General features: G+C 44.8%; 1 protein-coding gene across 2 annotated transcripts in view; it reads left to right on the forward strand.

The window, feature by feature from the left end:
* Window positions 1-12,773: 12,773 nt before the first annotated feature.
* The window catches only part of PDE10A (phosphodiesterase 10A), a gene marked incomplete at its 5' end in the record, with an annotated part of 205,720 nt that continues 192,970 nt past the window's right edge, over window positions 12,774-25,523 (forward strand). The window contains one exon of one of the 2 annotated variants that reach the window (XM_082480816.1): window positions 12,774-13,646. In XM_082480816.1, coding sequence (XP_082336942.1) covers window positions 12,774-13,646 — 873 coding nt within the window. The remainder of the gene's footprint in view (window positions 13,647-25,523) is intronic. The other variant, XM_082480817.1, reaches the window with a different exon arrangement.

Below are 25,523 nucleotides of genomic sequence, written 5' to 3' on the forward strand. Positions count from 1 at the left end.
CTTAGATAGCTTCTAGCATTTTTTACCCTAGAAAGAGAGAGAACCTCATCTCAGCCACAGCCCTGTCAGATACAGTTGGAGAGGCTTTGAAACGGGAAAAAAAAGAAGTATTACAAAGAGTGAAAAAGGCAGGCAGGCAAGGGAAGGGCTGGAAGAAAAGGCCAAAAACATGCGGTCTGGCTCTTCTCTGATTGTGGTAGAAATAACTGAATCCATTGAAGTCTATGGCTTTATGCTGGCACAAAGCAGAAAGGAATCAGGCACAGGTAAACGAGTAGGTAAATGAGTGAAATATCATTGTTCAGCTTTAATTTCTTATCAAGTTTTACCGTTTGAAGAGTAAGAACGTGAAGGGTCCATTAGAGAAGCATATTTCTGATTGCCTGAATCTACCGCACGGCTGTGGTAGGATTTACAATAACTGATAGCTTAAACAGCTAAAAACAATGTTCTGCTTTTTCAATAAAGATGATGCATCCTTTCCCAGGGCTCCCCCAGAGCTCCAAGATGGTGACTCGGCTTACTTTTCCATTACCTTTCTCTACATTTCCTTTCCTTACGAATTTTAACCTGCCCTCTGATAACAGCTGTTTTTCCTTTCTCTTTTGTATACTTTCATACATCAGATTTCTAGATCTTTTTCCATTCCTTCCTACATTTATTCTTGCATTTCCTTAACATGCTATAGAGAGTTGGGGAAGTAGTATGGGCTTTACCCTGAGATCTCTTTGGTGAAACACAGCTATTCTGGTTGTTGTGGAAGAGTAGTAGTGTGAATTAACTTTTTCTTGTTGTTGTTACTCAAAATGAGCCATTTCAAAATGTCTTTTGAAAAAATTAGTCTGACACACAGCACACACAGAAGTAACAGCTGTAATAAAACCTTCTGCGGTCGGGTCATTTGTGTCCCAAAAAGGAGTACAGGTCAGTGCTGCAGCTGCCAAAGCTGCTGCTGTGTCAGTTATGTTCATATTGCTGCTGCCTGAAACCCAACTATTGGAAAAATCCAAGGAAAACGTCAGAAGCATCTCAAACTGTGTGCCAGGCTTCAACACAGGTGACGTGGATCAAATATTTTCATTTGGCAGCGTAATTCAGCAATCTCATGAAAGATGTTAATATTGACAATGCACTAATGACTAGGTGGGAATCTTCCTTCTACGCCCAGGCCAGGACAGATATCTGATTACAGAGAACGAGTTCTCTCTTACAAGAAGGTATTTCTAACTGGGGAGGTGGAGGCTTTTTTACGTCTCACTATGAACAAATAAACAAACCAAGAGGTTTTGTATCAAATAACAGATCAGTTACTGCTGCTAAGTTTCTTCTGAGATTAAATTAAGTCATTTATATACATAGTAATTTAATGTTTGGTAGGGCAGACTTGCATAGAGGGCTGGTAGTTCCCAGTCGAGGAGGGATGGTTTGATCTCAGCACTGAGTGTAGTTTTGAAAAATTACACTTCTGTTGAATGTGAGGGTTTGTTTTAAAAACTGTTTAGCGTCACGTATAACAAAGAAAAATGGCCATGGGAAGAGGGAAAACAAAAGACAGCACAAATTTGTTTTCCTTAAAAAAGCAGGACAGCGGGCACTAGGACAAGCCATGCATTGTGATCATACCCTCGGTGGCTGAGACAGCAGGAGGCTTTTTAGGCAGGGCTGGAGCTGTGCTCTCTGGGTGGCTACCCCGCTGGAGGAGCTCGTCTGCTTGCCTTCCTGGAAGGGCAGCGCAGGCAGCCAGGTGCCCTCTGGCAGTCTGCGGCTTTCGGGATCTGCTTGCTTTGCCTCTGCCTCAAGCCAGCCCCAGCCTGGACTCCTTCCTCATACGTGCGGTGGATGAGAAAGCAGAGGGTGATATTGCAGGCAGAGGAGTAGAAGGGGGGACCGGGATACTTTTGTGCCATTCTTTCAGCGGTCTTTTAGAACTCTTTTTTAAAACTTCCTGCATAACTTTGGGGGGGGGGGGGGGGGGGGGGGGAATTAAATTTCTGTGTTTTTTCCTTGGTAAGGCAGCATACGTGAATAATACTTCCATGTTTTTGCAGAGCTGGCAGGCAATGTCTTGAGTATTTGTGAAGTCTGCAGAAGCATTGGGTGCTGTAGAATGTACCTGAACAATGAAGTGCATATAGCTAAAGGGAGGGCAATTGCCCCCCTGGCATAAGGAAGTTTACAAGTTGAATTTAGCAAGAATTTGTTTGGGGACTGAACTGGTTTCATATTTTCTTTCCTGCGTGCAAGTAAGGGTGTGTTAGCAGACTTCATAAAATTTGAGAGGCCATTGTCTGCACAGAGGGGAACTGGAGCAGATTTTGGGATGATTCAGAGAGGTCTGAAGTCTGTGTTATTGGAAGGCGGATGAAATGTAGCAATACAAAGTGCAAAATCATTCACCTAGGGACGAATATGAATTTTGTCTTTGAGCTCATCAATTGGAAATAACCAAGAGGAAAGAAAGTCCTCGTGGCTGCATTCATCACAAAATAACTTGGGTAACAATGACCCCTCCCTCCTCCCAATATTCTGACTGTGGCAAAATTTCAGGCAAAATTTCTCCAAAAGAACTGGGCAAATGTTTATGGCATCTGTAAAACCTTAGCAAGAGTCTGTCTGCCACCGAGGAAAGATGAATTCCAAGTGGAAAAGATGTAGAGAAGGTGATCCATCAGGAGACTGGACTTACTGTTATACAAAAGAACTAAAAGAGCGTGCCTCAATTAGTCAAGGAAAATGAAGTTTGAGAAAGATACTACTGCTCCTTTTAAATATCAAAGGTCAAGAAGTCAGAAGAGATATTTAAAACTAGAAGAAAAAGCTGGTCCAAAAGAAATGGCCATACATTTATTTTGGCTGGAAATTAGGAGGAGGAAGAGTGAGATTCTGAATGACCTTTTTACTGAGGTACTGGAAGCAACGTAACTGATTTTTGTATGTGTGACCAGTCTACGCTAGTAGGGACTGACGTCAGGGATCAGGGGATCCCTCACAGGCCTCTGGTTCAGAGCTCCACTGACCTGGAAGAGAGTGACGGGCTCCACGTGGCAGCGCCTGCAGCCAGAGCCCGGCTTGTGGGCAAGGGGGCGGTGGGGGGGTGGGTTCCCCTCCTGTGGCACACGCTGTTTCCCCAAGCTTCCCCTCATGCCAAAATTCTGCCGGGTTGTCTTACTTTTGTTTTCTTCCCCTTTTAAAGGTTCCTGTGGCTCCCTTTCCTCCTTATTTAAAGCCTCGTCCCATCAATCAATTAAAGCTGTGTTAACTGTAGCCTGTTATTTTGGAGCTCCAAGGAGCTAAAATAATTAGACATTAAACGCTGATAGTTTTGTAGGTGAGAAAAAAGGTCTGTATTGTGATAAGCCGTGTGCAGGACAAGGGCTGACAGGCAATGAAAGCTATTGGCAGCAAAAATTCTGCTGTTCTAATAAAATCTTTTAGATTTTATTTAGTGAAGCCACATCCAGTCAAACCACAACTTAGGTTAGGGTAACCACGGGTGAAAAACCCCACATAGAGCTTTAGGTTAAATAGAAGGTTTGCGGTCTCACAAAGGAACCCTTTCTCCAGAAATAAACCCGGAGTTGCTCCTGCATTAATGGCTTGTTTAGTCTGGATGTCAATCTGTACTTAAAAAAAAAAAAAAGGTAATGATAGATAATTATATCTGACTGTACGTGAGCCAGATCAGAGTAGAGATGGTCTGATGTAACTTGGGTGTTGGGTCTACTGTATGATTTACTTTTTCTCCTCTTAGAAACTACAAACTAGAGGGCTTGCCAGAAGCTTTCTCAGTGTAGGGATTCTGAGTTACAGGATTCGGTGGGAGCCACATTGCTGCTTTGTCTTGAAAATAGTCAGACCCACAGGTGCAGCATTTACATCTCTGCAGACTACCCAACAAGGGAAAGCTGAGCTGAGGATGCTGCAGAGATTACTTCAAGCTAGTTACACTGTGCTTTCTCTTCTGCTTTTGTCCTAAAGGTGCAGGAGATTTGCAGAGAAAAAGAAAAAAAATTATCAGTTCAAATGAGCTGTTTGCAAAAATCTGCTAGGTACTCAGGTCTGTCTTTCCAAATGTGGTTGCAGTATTTTTCAGTGTAGTGCTCTGTATTTTTTTTCTATATGATAAAGCAATTAATATAATAAAAAATAATGTAATAAAAATTAATATAATAAAAAATATTTTCTATATAATAAATATATTTTAAATTCCCCATCCTGTTTAGCTAGCATGAATACAAAGCTTCCTAGCCTGAGTCCTGAGTTATACCTCTGCAACATAAATTTACTTTCTTTCTAAGGAAAACTCATAAAGAAATGACTTGTGCTTATTTTATTTCTGGCTGTTTTGGAGCAGCTGCTGATCCTGTATTATCATGAGGGTAGGATGTGTCCTGTGTATTCTGCTTGAGCTCCATGGACTGAACTCAGCCTCTCAGTCATTGATTCAGGGAACCCATGTCGAGCAGGAGGGATGAGCAACCAACCCCCTGTCTGTGTAGCCAGGCTGATGAGATAATGCTGCTTCATTTCTACCATCCTAAAGCCCCCTCCACAGGCAGCCCCAGGCTTCTGATGGAGCACAAGCAGTCTCTGTCCTTTCTCTTCCTCTGCTTTACCAGCTGCCCTTTATTTAGACCCAAGATTTGAGAAGAATCCCCCTCCCCTAGTGACGTCCAGGGCTGTCCGTGGGACCTGGCCAGCGGAGGGGCAGGAGGAGGTGCTTCTGCTGGGTGAAGACTTTGGATGCTGGGGAGGGAAAGCAAGTGAAGAGCTTGTTGCAGCTGAGACAGCAGGGGGGCTGCCATCTTGAAGCATGTTTGCTGAGATGTGGTAGTGTGGGGAGAAATGGTGAACCGGAGAGAAGGATGGATGGATCATGCATGAGGGAGAGAAAGCTGTCAGAGTAACAGGGGCTGCTGGCTGATGGCAAAGGAGATAATGGGGGATAAGTAGACAGGCAGATAAAGGAGAATGGATAAAAGTACACGGCAGTGGTGTCTTATTTCTGGAGGAGAAGAATTGTATTTAATCAAATAAGCTTGTCTGCAATGGTCTAGCGTTGCGTATGTGAGACAGTATTTGTTCAGGGATAATGGCAGTAATACCCCAGCCTTCTATACGCTGTTTTTCACGTGTTGATACTATTTTCCAAAGGAAATCTGTACTGTTATGGTGATTCTGCAGCTAGAGAAGTACTGTCTGTGTGTGAGAGAGAGGGAGAGAAAGAAAAAGAGGGGAAAAAAGAGAGGGAGAAATGTGAAAAACAGGAAAGAAAAAGATAGCAAGTATGTCCTAGGGTGGGATATAAAGACAGCAGGTAAATGTTCATAGTGTGTGCATGTGTGCTGCTGTAGGGAGATAAGCTGGGTTGAGTTTGCTAGTGTCTAAAATGAGGATGGGATAGAGAAAAGTTACTTAGATAATAAACTTTTATCAATTTCACCAGCTTGACTGCGGTGTTGAATGAGTGCGTGTTGCAATAGCACCAGTCTGAGAGTCCACACAGGAGAGCTGTGAGCTGTGTGACAAACTCGAAGAGTTCAAGCTTTCATTTCAAGGCCAAGTGTTCTAGTTTTCAGGATTGCAAAGACATATTTCCACGCAGAAACAGGGCATGGAATGAAACCTAATTGTTTTAGAAAACATGTTAAACAGCCCGTGGTTGCTAGAGGTATGCATTTCTTTGCACTTTTTGCCTCATCAGGGTGTTAACTCTGAAGGCTAATGACTGCATTTCACTATCAACAGCCCCGGTTTCAGGATTCACTTTTTTAACAGATGGGGAAGGAGTAAAAGTCTTGTTCTTCCCAGGGGGTAACTTGGTAGTGACTGCAACTGGGAGAAATGCGAGTTGTCAGAAAGCGTAAAACAAAGGAGGAATTAAAGTGAAAAGGATGAAGCATTGTTTAAAAAGAAACCTGTTTCCCTCTGAGCGATGCTGAGAAGTCATAACAAGATGCTTGAATTCAACATAAATTTGGTTTCTTTGTAGATAATTCTAAAGGCTGGACTCAGTCCCTTAATTTATTTTTGCATCTGCTGGTAATATCAAAGAGGACTCATCTGTAGGTCTAGGCTAGAACAAAGCCCTACACTTAAACTCAGAGCTGAGGTTGCAAGTTCCATCAAAGAATTTGCCAGTGATGGGGCAGTAGGATTTCACATGAAGTGTGCAGACTGTGTTGGGGAAGAGTCTGCTTGTTTTTACTCGTTGAAAATTTGAGAACGTGAAGAAGGGGGTTGCAAGGCAGAGTTAGGGGGGAAAGCTGGCATCCCTGTTGTGACAGTGGCAGTGTATGGGCTGTGCTACATGCTAGCAAGATGCACGACTCATGGTGAAGGAATAAAAGATAAGTCAGTATTAACTTTTTCTTTTGGATTTTTCCTAAATCAGTTACATGTAAAGCAACTTTAGTTCATGTAAAGGTTAGAATTTCTATGTTCCAATTGTGCGCAGAATTGAAATAACTCGATTATTTGTCTCTAGAAGATAGCAAATTACAACAATGTTCTTCTGTCATAAATTAACTCAGGATTTCATTATGAAAACAGAAAGATAAAATTACAAAATCCTGATAATCCTATTTATTTTTGTTGCAATAAAAATGGCTATTCCAATAGTGTTAGGTAACAACAGTGCTGTTGCCTGCCATGCCAACTGTTACGTCGTTTGCTGTTTGTGTTTCATTACTACCTGAGAGGCCCTGGTCCCAAGCCAGGATCCTGTTGTGCTGGACATGATTCAAAAGATGGTCTTTGTATCAACAGTGTTTAAAGTGCTTTTGGTTTATAATATAGCGTCTCAGTAAAGACAGCTGCTACTGGTATTTTAATGTATTTAGAGGACAGTCTTTTGGGGTGGGGGTGTGTGCCTTTGCTTTAACAAAAGTAACTTAAGCCAAAACAACTATTTCCTTTTCTGACTGTGCTTTAAAAAAAAACAATAAATATCTGATCTTTGTGCTGCACGGGACAGCACAAAATGGTAGATGGCATCATAAGGTTTCCTTTAGCTTCTTGCATAATCCTTTGTAGGAAACAAACCCAAGTACATTGGTAGGAAAGTGAAATGTAAATAGTTCCCTTTAAATGCATTGGCATTTCCTTTTAAAATTAAAGCTATTTTGCTTTTTCTGACAAGGTAACGTATTACGTCTACCTGAAAATGTTCAGATTTAAAAAGTCCCACTTTTGCATGAGGTATGTTCTTCCCATAAAGAATTGCATTTTTCCCCTAAAAAAATAACTTTGCGTCATTTTGTGTTTTCTAAAAGGAAAAAATTGCCAGGAAATGACACGATCTTCACAACTTTATTAATGTATCAACCATCATACATCACCTAATGTTGCATTTCTAGAGAAACTTGTATTATTTATAGTTCCAGCCACATAACCTTTCAGCTGTCACCTTGCAGAGCAGAAAGTGACATAACCAGAGCTGAACAAACTACTGAAAGCAAACAATGTATTTACTTACTTTTTTTCTTTTTCTGTATGTCAGTTATCTCTGAACAGACTTGGACTTCTTAAAAAGAAAAAAAAAAAAAGTGTTGTTTTGATTTGCTGAACGAATTGCAGTTCATTTTGGATCTCACAGTATTTCTTCTGCATCTGGACTAGGTAATTTCCAAAACCACTTTCAAGATGGCTGCTAGCACGTGTTTGCATGTTATCGACACTTGCAGTTAATATTCTTGTGGAAAAGAGGTGGCTTGTATGAGTGTTTGTGGGAATCAAAGAAAATGGCTGATATATATACCCTTTAAACAAATTTACTCCGTGCATGCATATAGTGTTTGAGAATAAGCCTTTGTAAGAAGAATCTCTTACGAAATAGGGTTCTCTATAAATTATTCTAAAGGTTTATAGAATAAAGCTTTGGGAAACAATGTCTTTTCTGTAGGTTTCTAATTTGTGATAGCAATTCAGTAGCTGGGTAATAATTGCTGTATTCCGTAAGATCATTCAGCAGAAAATCCCTAGAAAAAAATGCAGTTATTTTTATTAACTTGCAGAGGACTTTTCCATAAGGGATTTAATTTGGGGCTGTATTTGCTCAGCTCTAGACCTAGGGTTTTAGCTGCATTTATCCTTTTGCTCCCCCCGCCCCACCTTTCCAGCAGGTTGCCTTCTCTGTATTTCATTGTGGCTGCTCCTGCCTCACCCACGTTCAGGTGGTTGGTTCAGTCAGCTCCTCTACTGCCGTCATTCTACATTTTTCTAAACTCCCTTTCCCCATAATTGGTCTTATTCCTTATTTTTTTCAAGGAATTTATCATACATCATAGAGGGGAATCTTAGGATATAAGGATGATGGGTGAGATAAGAGGATTTACCAAGAAAAAGAGTGGGACCAGATAAAAGATGAGTCACCGTCGTTCTTAAAATGTAGCAGACAGAATTGGGAAAGAACAGGTGTTTGGTTTTAAGCTGTGTTTAATACCAAACAACCGTTGTTATAACTTGATTCTACTTTTCCCCCACAATGTTTTCCTTCAAGTATTTTGATTAATATTGCCACATTATTGCCAAACAGGCTTATTTGCTGCTTTCAAGCCAGGCCTGTTCCTGTAAGTACGATGCACGCTAGACCTGACGGCTTCAGTGGGAACTCTGACTCCTGAACTCTTGTGAAATTGCATTTACGCATGCACATACAACCAAAGGCTTTCGCCCACTGTTGCACCGCACGGTGCATTCATACCAGAACCCTTGCACCTGATGCGAGTGGATGCATCAGGGTATTTTAATTTGCATTTCTTTGTGTTTCAAAGTTTTTAAAATCCTTTTTGGGGGATGATGTAGCAAACCTCACTGTTTCACATCAAAAATTCCTATTGGAGTGGGTGAGGCTTTTCCAGTAAATGACGTGAGTGTGTGGTTAGTCCCACAGTGGCATCAGTGACATCATCGCTCTGTGGCAGTGGAGATTGTCATGCTGACTGAGCGATGAAAACCCAGGTTGACAGATACATTGGGGAACGAACACATGTGATTCATCACTGATTTATCCCTAGGTATTGAGATGACCACCAAGCGTATTTGACTTGTCCGTAAATCTGTATATTTTACAAATATATATGTACAGAGCTTGAAAATTAATTTTCACTGTGATCTAACTTTTCTTCTGCAATTGTTTTTGCTTGCCCATCCAAGAAGCAAGTGACCAATCAGGTATGAATTGTCAATGGCTAATGAATAATAATCAAATGAACAGTTTGTAAATAACCCTTAACCTGAGAGCTGCTTGTCTAGAATATCTGATGGTTTCTTCAAATCAAAATGTATTTTGCCTGGTTCGTTGAATATACACATACATAGTTATACATGAACAATTCACATTCCTTGTATAAATACACAGATATCCAGTTTCAGGCAGTTATATTTGAACAACTGTAGTTTGTATGAACAACAATTGAGGATTTTAGCATAAATTAGCATAGTCAAACAAGATTTCTACAATTATAAATTGACGATGTACAGTTTCAGTAATTTATTCTTGATATTGGCAGAACAATTTGGGACTGATCTGTCTAAAAGAGCAACTTTCATTTTTTCAGGTGAACAGCTCTTGCTTTTTGTCAGTCATTTCAGTCTGATTATCTCTTTCAATTTAAGCATTTTAGTAGAAGAGATTTTCTAATAAGAAGCTGTTAATTGTTAAACAAATAGGCTGCAACAACAAAACACAATTCACTAAAGTTTTATTTCCATTAGCTAAGCTTTCTCTCAGAGAATTTAAATATTTGCTGGATCTCTAGTCATCCTGCAGAAGTTATGAGAGAACAGCTCTGAATGTAAAGTAGCTAGTGGTTGGACATAAGGAATTAAAAGATTCTTGCACAAACAGACATATGAAATAGAAGTTCTTAAACTCTTTTGATAAAGTCAAATACTCTAGGAGAAAATGGATCACAAAAGCAGATGCAGTTTTCTGTATTTTAGTTCAGGATTTTTAGTCAACAGCAGGTTTTAAGAACCATGCAGATGAAAACAGGTTAGTAAAACCTGACCCGAGTTGGTTTTGTTTTGTTTTAAGGGGTTTTTGTTTGTTTAATGAGAGTCTTTAATCTGTTTTGGCATTTTAAACCTTTTGCAGACTCTGTGGATTGTTTCTCACTGTTAGAGAACATACAACTGGCTGAAAACGCACTTTAATTTGAAAGCGTTATTATTTTCAGAGGAACGTCTTATTTTGCAGCCTTCCGGATTAAGGGATACATAAAGACAGTAACTTTGACAGGAGTTAGCGTGTATTCTACCATTACAAGAAGTCCTGAAATGCTATGTATATAAAATACTTGAACGATTTAAAATAAACCCCCAAAGCGTAGGTTTACGTTGTTTTCCAAGCAGGAGTCGAAACTCCAAAGAAAAGAGCCCAATTTTGAGCGGCAATAGGAAGATCGCGGTAGTTGGATACGGATTGCGGCAGAGCCCTGGGTTGGCGGACCGGCTGAGGCAGCACCTGCAGCCACCCCGGACGGCGCGGAGGTTTCGTCTCCCGGACGGTAGAGGAGGAAAACAGAATCTCCCGCGTTTCGGGTACCCCGCTGGCGACGGCAAAAGAAACATCTTTCTCGCGAATACCTGCAACGGTTTCCGCCGTGCCTGCTTCCATCTGCCCCCCCACACCCCCGCCCCGCGCAGGGCAGCGCTGCCGGGCGCCCCCGCCGCTCCCCAACAAAATCTGCCGCCGGGGGCACGGCGGTAGCCCCGGCCGGGTTGGCATCGCCGCGGCGGCCGCTTCTCCGCCCGCTGGCGGGAGGCAGCGCCGGGGGGGAACCGGCCCCGTCTACCTGAGGAGCGCGGTTCCCTCCGCCCCGTCCAGGTATTTGAGGAAGCCTCGGCCGGAACGTCCCGTCGAGGCGGGGCGGCACTGCGGCGTGGGCCGGCCCCGCAGCGGAGCCCCGGAGGTTTCCCCCCCGCGCTGGTGGCTGGCGCCGAGGCTGCCCCGAGGGAGGCGGGTGCTGCCAGCCCGGCGTTCGGGCAGTAAGTAGGCTGCGCTCCTCAGCGTCCCCTCTGAGGGCGAGGAGAGCCCCGCTGCCCGGCAGCCGCCCGCCGGGCGAGGGGAGGCGAGGGCATGGGCGGCCCCCGGCCCAGGTGAGCGCCGCCGCCTCAGGGAGAGGGCAGGGGCGGCACGGGCTCTCCCAGCCGCCCGGGTCACGAACGATCCTCGCCGGTTAGCGGCGCTGACAGGGCTGCGGGGCGAGGGGAAAGGCTGTCCCGGGAGAGGAGGGTGGCAGCCGCCTACCCTCAGGTTCCGTTAAGCTGACAGGCGGCGCGGGGCAACGGCTCCCCAACGGCCGCGTCCCGCTCGGCCCGGCCCGAAAGGAAGCGCCCCGGCCGGGCTGAGGGGAGCCCCGCGGCTGGTTGGAGATGCCGGACACCCTCAACGCTGTCGGAGGTAAACTCCGGTGGGCTTGGACCTCCCCGCCCGCCTCTCGGAGGCGGCTGGCGCCCAGGGCAGAGCGAGTTCGGGGCGAAAACGAAATACGTGGGGCGGGGGGTTCCAGCGCAGCACTCGGCCCCGCTCCGTTCCGAGCCCGCCCTCGGGCTTCCTTTGGCCGGGCGTTCCCCCGGCGGCTGCCCCGCTGAGGGACGCCGTAGCGCAGCCCGCCGAGGCGCCGTGCCGCCGGGACGGGCGGGCTGCGGCCGGGCGGGCGGGGCGGGGCGGGTGGCGAGGCGTCGGCCGAGGGGCCGGCGGCGGTGGCGGGACGCTGCTTGGAGGGGAGCGGCGTCGCCTGGGGGCTGCGGGGCGGGACCCCGGCCTGCCCGGGGACCCCGCCACGGAGTCGGGGTGGCGGCTGGCCGGAGCGACAGGCTCCGCTGGTGAGTGACGCCGTCTGTGCCTGTGGAGCAAGGCCGGTGTCGGCCCTGGAGCCACGCCGCACCTGCGGCCAGGGATGAGGTAGCCCCTCGGGGAGCCGGACTGGCTCAGGAGCTGAGGGGTAGGTGACTGCAGGTGTGCCAGGGAGAGACCGGGGGAGGGGGGGGCGGGCGGAGGGGGGGCTGAAGCAAACACGTGTGATGCGGGGGGGCATCGGGGAGGGACTGTGCATCTCCGTATAGGAACGGGGTTTGGTTTGATGCCCTACAGAAACGGAGGGGCAGCTCTCTGGCGTCTTCAGCCCGGGCGCCGCAGGGCGTCTGCCTTTTGATCTCGGTGGCTGGAAATATGTGTTTAAAATAACGAGGCCGCATAGGGAGGATCTTTTTCTCGTGTCTCTCCCCTGCGTTCCCTTTAGGTAACCGCTGTGCTGTAGCTCCTGTGTGCGCGCCTGGTAATGAGGCAGGGAGGCAGCCTGGGAAGCGCTGGCTCCGCCAGTGGGCGTTTTCTGGCGGCCGGGGCTGGTATTGGAAGCGGCACTGCAGTGATTTTATCTGCTTCTTTGCAGACGCGCACGCACATACGGGGCAATATTTGCCTCGCTCGAAGAAAATACAGGTTGCTGCCGTTTTCTTGCTTTGAATGCGAGGTGGGAGCATGAGGAAAAGCGGACTTTAAAAGGGGATAGGAACCGCTTGGCGGTCGGTAGCGCCCTGTCCCCTCCGGCCTAAAGGGGGAACGGAAATGTGAGGATTTTATGAGGGCGGGGAGCCGGGGTGCAGAGGAAATACTGCCCGGGGGTTGCTGGAGGGAACGAAGGACGGCACCGCGGTTGCCCCTCGTTTGGCTCCGTCCTTTTTCGGCTTCCCCTTTCGCTTTACTCCAGTATCTCTCCTAGACGTCCTGCCTTAAACTACTGCGAAAGGGAGGGAAGAGCGGAAGCATGTCCAACCCGGAGAAGCGGATTTTATCCCGCCCCTCGGCCCCCCTGGCTGCAGCACCCGGGGAAAAGCCCGGCTCCGGCAGCCGCCCGCTCCACTCCCATGGCCAGAGCGGCGGAGGTGGAGGCAGCGGCGGGTCTCCTCCTCCTCCCCCCGCTCCTGGAGGCGGCTCGGCTGCCTGCAGCTCCCTCTCTCTCCTCCTAACAACCACCAGCAGCAGCAGGAGCCGCGCTGCAGGGACAGCCTCCTCTGCCGCCTCCGCCAGCATCGTCCCCAGAGCGGCAGCGGCTCCTTTCCTCGCTCCAGTCCCCTCCTTTTCCTCCGCTTCTCCATCTTCTTTTTACTTCTTGCCGCCGCCTCCTCGTTTCCCCTCCTCGTCTTCCTTTAACCTCACAAGTCTCCAAGGGAGGGAAGGAGGAGGAGAGGCAGCGAGAGCGGCAGGAGGAGGAGGAGGAGGAGGAAGAGATGTTGGCGGAGCAGCAGCAGCAGCAGCTCACTTGATCGCCCATCCAGGCGGCAGCGGCAGGAGGAGACTCTTCTGTTCTTCCTCCATCCAGGGCTTGCTGCTCCGTTCCGCGGCCGGCGGCCCCCGGCAGCACCACTCCCGGCTCCTCCTCTCTCCAGCCGCCTCTCGCCCGTGGTCCTGCAATTCCCTCGGTGCTGCAGCAGCAGCAGCCCGCGGCGACGGGATCCGAGGAGGCGACGGCCCCGGCGGGAGCAGGACTCCTAGGCGGCAGCAGCGGCAGAGAGGCGCCTTCTTCTCCTTCTCGTCTCCCCTGCTCCTAGGGCCAGACATGGAAGATGGATCTAATTCTGCAAGCTGCTTTAGGAGGTTTACGGACTGTTTCTTGAACACAAGTAGGTACCGGAGCGCTGTGCCCGGCGGCGGGTCGCGCGTGTCTCGGGGGGAAGCGGAGGGCTGTGTCCGAGGCTGGGTGCATGCCTTGAGGAAGGGGCATTTCTTTGTGAGTGGGGGGGAGGCGAAGGCACAAAGGGGCCGTATACGTGGGGCGTGCGTGGACGCATGGAGGAGCGGCCGGGTGTGTATTGAGGATGCACGGACAAAGGGGATGCTCGATGTAACTGAGTGCTCTTTGTGGGAGCTGGCTGTCAACGCCTCGGGGATTTCGGCATCATTTTGGGATCAGACAAGTCTACGGATACGTGTGTCAGCCTTTTGCTTGGTGCATGCTTAATTTGCTCAGGAATGAGACGTAGGGGGATGGAGACTTTCCCCCCTACTTACTTGGAAGTAGCGGTAAGGAAGCATTATTGTATCGGAAGGGCGGTGGAGGACCGAAGAGGGTGAAACGTATCGCTTCTTTCCGCATCCCCTGTCAGATCTGGCACAGGCGGGCCAATTCCGTGGCTTTGATCCCTCTTTGATAGCGGGTGCCTCCTTCCCCCGGCCGTGGCTCATTGGCAAGGCGGGCGAGAAGCCGGAGAGGAAACGTGTGCTCCTTGCTGCGGAGGGCTGGCGCTGTAACGGGGGCAATGACCGGCGAGCGCGGAGGACGGAATAGAGGGGGCACTGAGGCGCTCCGTATCCGTAAAGGGCGCTCCGTAGCGAGACTCTGCCGCTGCCGGCGAAACCTTGGCCGGCTCCTACCGAGCCCAAACGCAGGGGGAGGGCGCGGGGCCGCGCTCGCCCGGTGTCGGGAGGCGAGAGCAGTCGCTCGGCCTCTCGGTGCGGGACTCGGCTAGTGCCCTCCCCGCGCTGGACGGGGAGCCCGGCGGCAGCGGGGGCCGCTGGCCGGCCCGGGCCGCTGAGGCGCGTTGTGAGAGGAGAAAGGAGCGTTTCGCATGGCAGAAACTCCCCGTTCATAGGGACGCGGCCCGGCTTCCCCTCGGGTGTCTCACCCCGAGCCTGTCGCCGCCGCCTCCCCCTCACCGAGCCGTTTCACTGACAGACCGCGCCCCGCCGGGTGGGCGCCCCCGGGGCTGCGGCGTCCGCGGAGCGGCCGGGGCTTCGGGCTGGAACCTCCCGGGATCGGGTTGCTCCTGCCCTCCAGCCAGCCCTCAGCTCCGGCGTCCCGCCGGGAAATGTGCTGGGGTTCGGTTTCGTCGTGGAATCTCCAAGTGGAGCGTGTCAGGGCTGAAATACATCTTTCTTTTTTTTTTTTTTTTTTATCAGAAACTTTTTTTTTGCTCGCCTAATGCTTTGATGCTTAGGGTGGCTTCGATCAGCTGTGGTTATTTGTTTTAGATTCTTTTTTCTTCTTTTTGTGACAGTTTCTTAAATCTTAAAGTCTTCCTAAACTTGTATTTTTATTTGTTAGTGTACTAACACGGTGGCTTTTTGCATACAGGTGAATAGTACATAGTTCACACATGTATGTATTTTGGGGGAATGTGAGAAGAACTATAGAGATGTCAGCTGAAACCTCATTATTTGTCTTATTGCCTTGCAGCTGTCTTTACCACGCTCGCAGGCTATTGTGCTAGTACTTGTTTTGTTCTACCGTAGAGGTAAATAAAGATAACTATGTATTTGCTGCATTGCCTTTTTGAAACTTTATTCAATAGTTGATTATGTTACAGGACCATATACTTGTTTAGTTTTGAGGCCTGAAGGGAATCCAAAGCTCTTCCATTTTTTATTTTCCTTGTGTTTGAGAGGGGCAGAATGCTGCCATGCATGTGGTATGACTCTGATATTTTAAAATAAGTGGTCTTGGTAGAAAGGGACTGAGCCAGGGAGCATGTCATGTAGCGCAACTACCTGACACACATGGTCTATGCTAGACCAAGAAGAAGATGACATGGAACACATCAGCTCTGTTCCACTTTAAAAACAGTGATGAATTCAACTTAAGCTATTTTATGAACAGTTGAACACAAGAAACCTGGTTGTCTTTGACTGTGACCTCTGACTGAAGATTTTCCTGCAGGCAGGAAAGGAGCAGAATGGTTCTTTCCCCTGTGAGTTTACTGATGTCTAAGAACACATGCAGTGTCTCTCTCTGTGGAGACACTTTTCCGTGCTCTGCAGCCTGCTCTCATAAAACTTTCAAGAACCTAAATGTCTGATATCTCTACTCTTCTTGAATGTGATTGAAACTGGCCAATGGGCTCAAAAGGTATTAGTGAGGTCAGACGGGCAGACATCCACGTGCGTATATACATATGCGTACACTTCCCTCCCTCCCCGAGTGATTGCATAAGTCCGATTTCCTTAGGAAACCAGGCTGAAAAAAGGAGTGGAGGGAAGTCAAACAAGATACTATTCAGTTCCAGCACAGCTACTGCAAAGAGCACTTGTCCAACTGTTTGGAGTACTGTGCACAGTCCTGGTTACAGTACAGCCGGAAGGCTATTATTGTTTTGAAGAGGATGAGGTCATGTAGAATAATGAAGATAATGTGCTGCATCTCATAGCTTTTGTTTCCTGAATTGCATTTTAGATTCTAAATCATACATATATACATAAATACACTGTTTGACTTTAAAGACAAAAAAGTCTAAATATTTTTACAGGAAAACTGAGGAATTCTGTAGGGATGAGAATTGAGATGAGCTTTTTGGAAGGGAGATTTAAAAGTGATCTGACAGAATCCTCAAGACTGGAAAACAATGAAATCACCAGAGATGTATTCTTCTTTCTCCTCTGAACTCTTTCAATTTGCATGCTCTCCAATCAGGATTTTGTTAGAAGGTTCTTAATATTATTAAAATTTTAAGTTCTGCAATACTTAGTTTGTGCCGTATCTTGCTATTATTGTTTTTAAGATTCCTAGTAAAGCATTGGACTGCAGAAACATATAATAGAATCGCAGAACATTTTGGGTTGGAAGGGACCTTAAAGATAATCTAGTTCCAACCCTCCTGCCACGGGCAGGGACACCTTCCACGAGACCAGGTTGCTCAAAGCCTCATCCAGCCTTGCCTTGAACACTTCCAGGGATGGGGCCTCCACAACCTCTCTGGGCAACCTGTTCCAGTGTCTCACCACCCTGAGAGTAAAGAATTTCTTCCTAATATCTAAATCCACCCTCTTTCAGTTTGAAGCCATTACCCCTTGTTTTATCACTACACTCCCTAATTAAGAGTCCCTCCCTATCTTTCCTGTAAGCTCTCTTTAAGTACTGGAAGGCTGTTATAAGGTCTCCCTGAAGACTTCTCTTCTCCAGGCTAACTCCGACTCTCTCAGCCTGTCTTCATAGGAGAGGTGCTCCAGCCCTCATCTTTGTGGCCCTCCTCTGAACTTGCTCCAACAGGTCCATGTCCTTCTTCTGTTGTGGGCCCCAGAGCTGGACTTCAGGTGGGGGTCTTGTGGGGTTACTTCCCTTCACCCGCTGGCCACACTTCTTTTGATGCAGCCCAGGAGAGGTTGGCCTTCTGGGCTGCAAACATACATTGTTGGGTTATGTTGAGTTTCTCATCCACCAATGCCCCCAAGCCCTTCTCCTCAGAGCTGTTCTCGATCCATTCTCTGCCCAGCCTGTATTTGTGCTTGGGGTTGCCCCGACCCAGGTGCAGGGCCTTGCACTTGGCCTTGTTGAACTTGTTCGCACAGACCCACCTCTCAAGCTTGTCCTGGTCCCTCTGGATGGCATCCCTTCTCTCCAGCGTGTTGACTGCTCCACACAGCTTGGTGTCATCGGCAAACTTGCTGAGGCTGCACTCAATCCCAACATCCATGTTGTCAACAAAGATGTTAAGCAGAACTGATCCCAGTACCAACCCCTGAGGAACTCCACTCATCACTGGTTTCTACTTGGACATCAAGCCGTTTATGCAGCTCTTTGAGTGTGGCCATCCAGCCAGTTACTTACACACCAAGTGGTCCATCTGTCAAATCCGTATCTCTCCAATTTAGAGACAAGGATGTTGTGTGGGACAGTGTCAAATGCTTTGCTCAGGTCCAGGTAGATGATGTCAGGTGCTCTTCCTTTATTTGCCAATGCTGTAACCCCCTTGTAGAAGGCCACCATATTTGTCAGACATGATTAGCCTTTAGTGAAGCCATGCTGGCTGTCACCGATCACCTCCTTATATTCCATGTGCCTTAGCAGAGTTTCCAGGAGGATGTGCTCCACAATCTTGCTGGGCACAGAGGTGAGACTGACCAGTCTGTAGTTCCCTGGGTGTTCTTTTTTATCTTTTTTAAAAATGAGGGTTATATTTCCCCTTTTCCAGTCAGTGGGAACTTCACCGGACTGCCTCAACTTCTCAAATGTGATGGACAGTGGCTTAGCAACTTCATCCACCAGTTCCCACAGGACCTGCAGATGCATTTCATCAAGTCCCAACTTTCAGATTCCTTAGATGATTTGAACTTTGTGTGGTGTGTGTTGATTTTCTTAACTGTTTAAAATCTGTAACTTGGTGCATAACATAGTGTTTTGAGAAACTTTTAGTTTCCAACCTTCTGGATCAGTTGCCCAGTGGAGTTCTACCATATTTAGGATAACGCAAGCTGCCAGGTATTCCAGGTTTCTGTGAATTGTCTTACCTTCAGGAGTAACGTTCCTTCTACATTCAAGGTCTCTTAAGCTGCACATGTGTAGTGTATTTCATCTGTGTCCCATGAGTCTACTCACATGTATGAGTATTTTACACTATGGGGGTGTTCTGCTTGTCCAAGTTTTATCAGTATATTGATATTCCATACAGTTACCTTTTATCTGCCTTTTTGTGGTGCAGCAAGTTTATCTTGCACCTTCATGTGACAGATGCTAAGACTTTCCAATTGAGTAGTACTCTAAGAAAAAGTAGATGTAGTGAGATCTGTAGTTGTGGAAGAAAATAGCAATTAAGGTTTCAATAAAGTTAAAAGTATTCCTGTTACCTGCACTAATGGGAAAGTTAATCTTGGCTTGACTCTTTTTTTTCCTGGTCTGTGTATTCATTAGTTGCAATCAGGGTTTTGTAAACCAAATGCTCATCTTCAGCAATGAATCCCATGTGTAAAGGTGGACAAGGTTTGGTTTTACAATTAAATCATCCTTAAAATTTAGATGCTGATGTAGAAAATGGAATTGTCTCTGGTTTTCACCCCAGGGATTCTGGTTCCACATTAATTGAAAGCAAAATTGTCACTGAAGCAGTGTATAGTTATGATAAGTGATGTCATTCAGCGTCTCCCATCAGGACTGACATTTCATAATACCACATTTTGCATTAATGTATGGAACACCACATATTCTGGTTTGAAGCACTCCTATTTAGAGGGATAATGGACCAATACATAGGGCAGACAGCAAGGAATGGCATGGAAAGGGAGCGGAAACCATTTGGGCACAAGCAGTTAACAGTGAAGGAGGGTTTGTTTGTCCGAGTCAGATATTTTTACAAATGTTTGTCTATAAAGCATGCGGTTTACATTTGAAATAACTAAACCTCTGTCCCTTTGACTCCTTAGCTCTGCTGCCCATGTTTGCCTGATGGCTTGGGGGTACCTAGCACTCACAGGCCTTGAGAAAGGAGGTAACGCCTTCACTGTTAACTCAGTAAGCTTGCTCCTCATGTAAGATGGACTGTGGAAGGCATGGTTATGCATGGTGGGGTAGTGTAGGTGAATTGGGACAGGATCTCTTTTTTGTCACTGCTGTGAGGAGAACGGCAGCTCATTTAAGACTAACACAGGGCTGGTGGCTCCAATCATAGAATGGTTTGGGTTGGAAGGGACCTTGAAGATCATCGAGTTCCAACCCCCCTGCCATGGGCAGGGACACCTCCCACTAGACCAGGTTGCCCAAGGCCACATCCAGCCTGGCCTTGAACACCTCCAGGGATGGGGCCTCAACAGCCTCTCTGGGCAACCTGTTCCAGTGCCTTACCACCCGTAAAGTGAAAAACTTCTTCCTAATGTTTAATCTGAACCTGCCCTCTTCCAGTTTAAAGCCATTCCCCCTCATCCTATGGCTACATGCCCTAGTAAAAAGTCCTTCCCCAGCTCTCCTGTAGGCCACCTTTAGGTACTGGAAGGCTGCAATCACCCCATTCATAACCTTCCTTGTGCTTGTGTTTAAGCCATACTCATCAGCTGGACATGGTGAAAACCTGAAAGCATAAAGATGAATTTTTATTTCAGCATATACATGACTTAGTGACTTGATTTTGAGACAGTCATATAAATGCTCATTTCCACTAATGATCTAGGGCATATACTTGGCTTACTTGCTTTTAAATCTGTTGTACAGATCAGTACAACAGTACCTTTTGTTCAGTTTTAAGATTTTGTGCTGCATTGTAGTACAAATAGATTATACCTAACATTCTCTTAGTATTCTCAAATAATGAACTTAGTTTTATATTTGGAAAATAAGAATGAGAGTCTCTGTATGTGTATTTATAACTTGGAAATGGCTTATGCAGCTTGTTGGTCGATGTTAACCTTGTCTGTGATTAAAATCATATTTCAGTTTGGTGAGGGTAATACGAGATAAATTTTTTAATGCTCCTTTAAGTATTTTTGTTTCAAGTAATTTTGTTTAATACTTTAAAATTAAATGTTTTTCACAGTATTTTATTTTTTGCAGTTTTGGCACTACTATCATATTCCAAAAGAAAGCTAAGATCATAAGTAAAAAATATATATATAAAAAGAAAAAGAGCTGTTTGGGGTTTTTTGTTTTGTTTTTATACTCCCTCTGCTGGCTGTTTCAATTACAAGTACCTGTACTAGAACTTTGTTACTAAATCTGCTCTTCCTTTACTATTTTATCAAATGAGCAGTAACGTGTATTGACTTCAATCTGTATTGAAAATACAAAACCAGTCTATAATTGTTAAATGAAGAAACACTATTTGCAGGAGTGGAAAATTTGACACCTGTTTTATGGAGCAATGTTTTCATTTTTGTTATACCTTGTATTGATTTGAACTCTAAAAACAATTGAATCTTTTGATGCGTGGGCCTCATCTTCACCGGTAAATTTCACAGCAATAACAATTCATATATCGTTCCAAAATATTTAGTTATATATTCCATTTATTGTAACAAGTTTACTGCCCAGCTTTGAAGAACAGGTGTGGCAAAACCTAAATAATTATGCTATGTTTAGTGATGTTATAAAATTATTTTTAACATTCACAAATTTAGCTTACATCTACATACTTAGCTACAAGGCTGCACTCAAAGTATTCTGCAGATGTAATAGATAATTTCTTAAGATACTGGTTTTAGTACACTAATATACAGTAGGGCTCATCCAAAATATTTATAGCACTCAAAAATTATAATTCTTAGGAACTTCAGAGATAACATACAAGGATTGCTGTATATATCGTTGAAATGAAGCCATTGCATTCCCCATGGGTTTCAGTTAGGGTTAGAATTGTTCAGTATTTCTTGTTGATATTTCTGCTAAAGATCCAGACTTTGCTATGTAAGGTGTCCTCACTTGTGCTGGTACTTGACTTCTCACTGTCAGAGTTTGAAGAGTGCCACCTACTGATTGACAGCTCCTTGCAGTACTTCTTTCCTTTGCCATCTGAAGGCTCTCACAGCTCAGCCTCGCTTATCTCGTGGGATGTGACTTGATGGGTTTGAATGTGGCAACTGTGTTCAATCAAGCCTCAGCTTTGTTCTCTTCTATTAAATGATGCTATTTTTTTTCTTTCTAATTTGCTTTAAGGTGAGGAAACAGGATTTTCATCCCGGAAAGTGGGCTTCCCCCTCTCCCCCCCCCCCCCCCCCCCTTCTTCTGACAGCTTGTGTGTGAGAAAGCGTCATATTTCTGTGGTTTCATCATCACTCTTGTCAAGCTGTCATAATTAGTGTGGGAGGAACCAGCCTGCCTGATGTTTATAGAAGACTTTGGCTTCTGCTATGCCAGACAATGTATTAATGTGTTGCACACTCGAATGAGACAGTTCAAAAGGCAGGTAACAGACTCACAATTACGACTTTATTAAATGAACATTCCAAAATGGTCACGGTGTGTTTGTTTTTGCAGGGGAGAAGGACAATCTGGTTAACAAGTTCTAAATTTTTATGGTAAATTGATGAATTCATCTTTACTGTTAATGCACACTATGAATGCTTTATTTCAACTTAGAAGTATGCTAATTGCGTTCTGGGGGGGGCGGGACTTGTCAAGAGTACGAATTAGTTCAAAAAAGTGTATCATTTGCATATTCACAAGGAACTCCTTTATTTTGGATTTATTTTTATATGTCTTCTCAGTGATTTATCGCCACAGGAAGCTTTCTTAATTCCTAGCTCCTAAGCACCTTGTCATAGGTGGTATTAAGAAGAAAACATACTGTGTTTCCAAATTTCATACTCCTTTGAGAAATGCATTGATAGCAAGTTTTAGTCTGGGTGAGTGAGATTTTTTAACAGTAAAATGTCACATCACTAAGAGATGCCAAATCTTATGTCTCAGTAGGCCTAGAATTGGGGTCTCTGTATCACTTGAAGGCTTTCCAAAGTAGTTCTAGCTCAAAAATACCAAAAGAGAAGGCTTTTAGATGTTACACCCTGTCTTTAGAGAACTCATACTCATTTTAGGGGTTTCTGATTAAAATAGTAATAAAAATAGTAGTAATCTCACCTCCTTTGATGTTGGGACCCAAAGAAGAGGTTGTCAGGATCTGAGACCAGTTAATCCATCATCCATCTGGAAACTGTGAAGATTTAATGCTTTCATTAACACTTATTGATCTGATTCCTTGTTTCTGCATTGTCAACCAACTCCTGTGCAGCTGAGCTGTACTTCTCTTAACAAAGTTTATTCAGCTGTTAATAATTCCAACGTTCTTCCTTCTTCTTATCCTTCCATTTGCATCAAAAAGAAATCCCCTAATGTCAAGCCACAAATAGTTCCTAAAGGAAAGAAACCTTTTGCATCCGAAGTTCTAACAACTTTGTACAGAAACCTCGTATCTCTAATCCTTCTGATCCGTACGTAACCAAAGTAGCAGATATTTCTAGCTGCTGACAAGTGTTGCCATTTTCATCTTAATATTACTGTTTACTTTGCTTCACCCTGTGGGGAAATTTCCGAATTGACAGGAAAGATGCCACTTTCTTTGCCCAAGATATTTTAGTAGCATTTCTGCAACATTGAGGTGTACTGGTGGTTCAGAGAATAAGATCCTTAGCCTAAATTGTGGTGGCTAAAAAAAGTTTAAAAAAAAGTTTTGTGCCTTAGTATTTCACTAATGATTTTTTTCCTTAACACATAGCAGTTAAGTTTATGATAACTCATTCCTTAACTTACACTGTTGTGTTTTGGGTTGTTTTTTTTTTTTTTTTTGTCTGTAGTTTGGTTTTCTTTCATGCATATACAGATACCTTGGCAACTTCTCTGGAGTGCATTCTTTTTGGGAACATAGCTCTGTCGGCCCTACTTTCTTTTCACGGCTTTCTCTTTTATTGTCTTTTAGTCTTGCCAAAAAAAAAAAAAATTTGCGTGGCAGTTTGAAAACTCTTGCTATGTGTTCTGTATTTGCAGTGACTCATTGTATTTCCTAATCTGCCAGTGTTTGCCCAGCCCAAAGTGTGATGTCAGGAGAGATTTTTTTTTTTCCTTGCCTTTTTTTAAGCAAATGTAGGACTGATAAAAGTTACTGTTTGATGTAACAGGAAACTGAACTCATCTGTTCTCAAAACAAGCACTGCCTTAGCTAGTATGCTCAGGTTCATCATGCCAGGCTCCTGTGTCTCATGGTTGTGTGCAAATCAGTTTTGTGTGGATCTCTCACTGTTCTTGTTCTTCAGACTTCAGTTTTCACCAGTAAAAACTCCTGAGACAACTACCCTCGAGAAGCTGCTTTTTCATGAGTCTTGAGTCCTAAATGTAGTTCTGTGGCCTTCAGTTCATGATTATGAATGCAAGAAGGTCTTGGGATTAGAGGTGTCCTTTTGAGAAGTGCTTTTAGGATGTCAGAGATTATGGGTGATCTGCAGTCTCCAATGTTTATAGAACAGTGCATTCCCCTTAAAACTTCTGGTTTAGCTCTTGTGGTGGTAGAGAGAACAGGATCATCTGGCGTGTTGTAGGAACTTTCGTAAGCTCTTTGCAGGTAGGAGTGTGCTTGTAGATTGCCTGTCTCTTTCAAACCTTTTGTGGATTTTCGTTGGAGCTATATGCAGTGCTTATACTTTTGAAATAAGCACAGAGAGGATGTGGGCTTGAGCTCTAGCCCTGTCCATTCTGCTTAATTTTTGGTGTGCTCCTTGGTTCAGTTTAGACCGATGCCGAGCTGCCTGCATTTGTGTTGAAGGAAAGCAGAGAGGGACTGTTCCCAAAAAGCAGTGGGAACAGTGTCTCTTCTGACCTTGTGTAAGGAGAAGAGTTTAGCTTTGCAGACACAAGCTGTGTCACGCCCCTTTACTTTGTAGCTAGAGAACAGGCTGTGGGCTGTTTTATTTACTTTTATAGGGACATAGCCATATGGACCATCAGAGGAATCTTTATACTGTTTGTGGCACTAGGGCAGACCTTGCTTCTACAAACCAAGTTCTCCTAGCAAATGAACCACAGGTTCTACAAAGTCCTGAATGAAAGATGCGTCCAGTGAATAACAGACCATTGCTGGAGGACATGGCTTGCTGCCTGACTCAGTGCAATTAGTTAGCTTTGGAAAGCTTTTTAAAAGTTGTGGCTAAGATGCATAAATGCTTGTTCATAGGGGAATGAGAAGACAGTTTGTCCGTTGACAAAGGATGAACGAAGTGTGTGTGGTGATATCACGTATCTTATGTTAATGAAAAATGATGGAGGCTTATCCAACTATGGCAGTAGTATTGAAGAGGTAGAAATCAGAAACAGAAAAAGGAGATTAGAGTGATAAGAGAAACTTAACATTTTTATTGCTCAAAGGAATGCAATTACAGCAGAAGAAAATGTTCATCCTTATAGGGAAAGCTATTTATAGACTCCGAGAGGTTTCCTTTGTGGTAGATGAAAGACTTGATATGTAAATATCTCCCAGCAAATCATCAAATTTTGAAGAAATCTTTTCACTGAAGTGTAAGATTTCACTGAAGTGTAAGATTACAGTTTTTTTAGGTGTGAGGGTTGTTTTTCTTTTTAATGCCACAAATGCTTTCTTTTTGCTTAACTATAATTTTTTTTCCTCTTTTTAATAACAACATAAATGGTGCCTGGTAAATCTTATGTACTTTATGAATGTACTTATAGATAATCTTTTAATTTATTTCCTCACTTTTTGTAGCTTAATGTTATCTTTACCGATCGGCCAACTGCTATTTGACAATCTCTTGTGTATGCCAGCTGGCCATGTCTTTTACCATTATTTTACTAGGTCATTCTGAAAATTTTACTGTTCTACCCTGTGTGTTTTCTTCCTTTTTTTTTTTTGAAAGCTTTATTTGTAACTTAATAATTTATCTATCTTGTTCCTGTTTTTTTTCTAACAGTTTATTAAAGCATAAATCTGGCTACATGTAGAGCACATGCCCCTTCTCTGTCTCTTAACATGAACTGCCTTGGATGGCTCTAGCAGCCATGGATACGTTGTAAGTATAGCTGACATCACTGTGGCTGGTTACTTTGCTGATGGTGACCTCTTACTTGTCCAGGACAAGCCTTGATTCTTGTTTACAAGATTATGTTGTCATTCTTACCTTCTGATTTGACTGCAAAGCTAATTTTTGTTTGTTTTTGTTCATTCAGCTGCGTGTATTTTTTTTAAATATGTTGAACTACTCTCTTAGCACTTTGCAACATCTTGTTTTAACAACTTGTGTTTGAATCAAAGCAACTAGCCGTTCTGCTGTGCCAAGAAACACTTTTTCCCAAGCACTTGTAAGAGGAGGTTTTTGTTTTTCTTGT

Source organism: Vanellus vanellus, assembly GCF_965231255.1.
Source record: "Vanellus vanellus genome assembly, chromosome: 3".
Lineage (NCBI taxonomy): Eukaryota > Metazoa > Chordata > Aves > Charadriiformes > Charadriidae > Vanellus > Vanellus vanellus.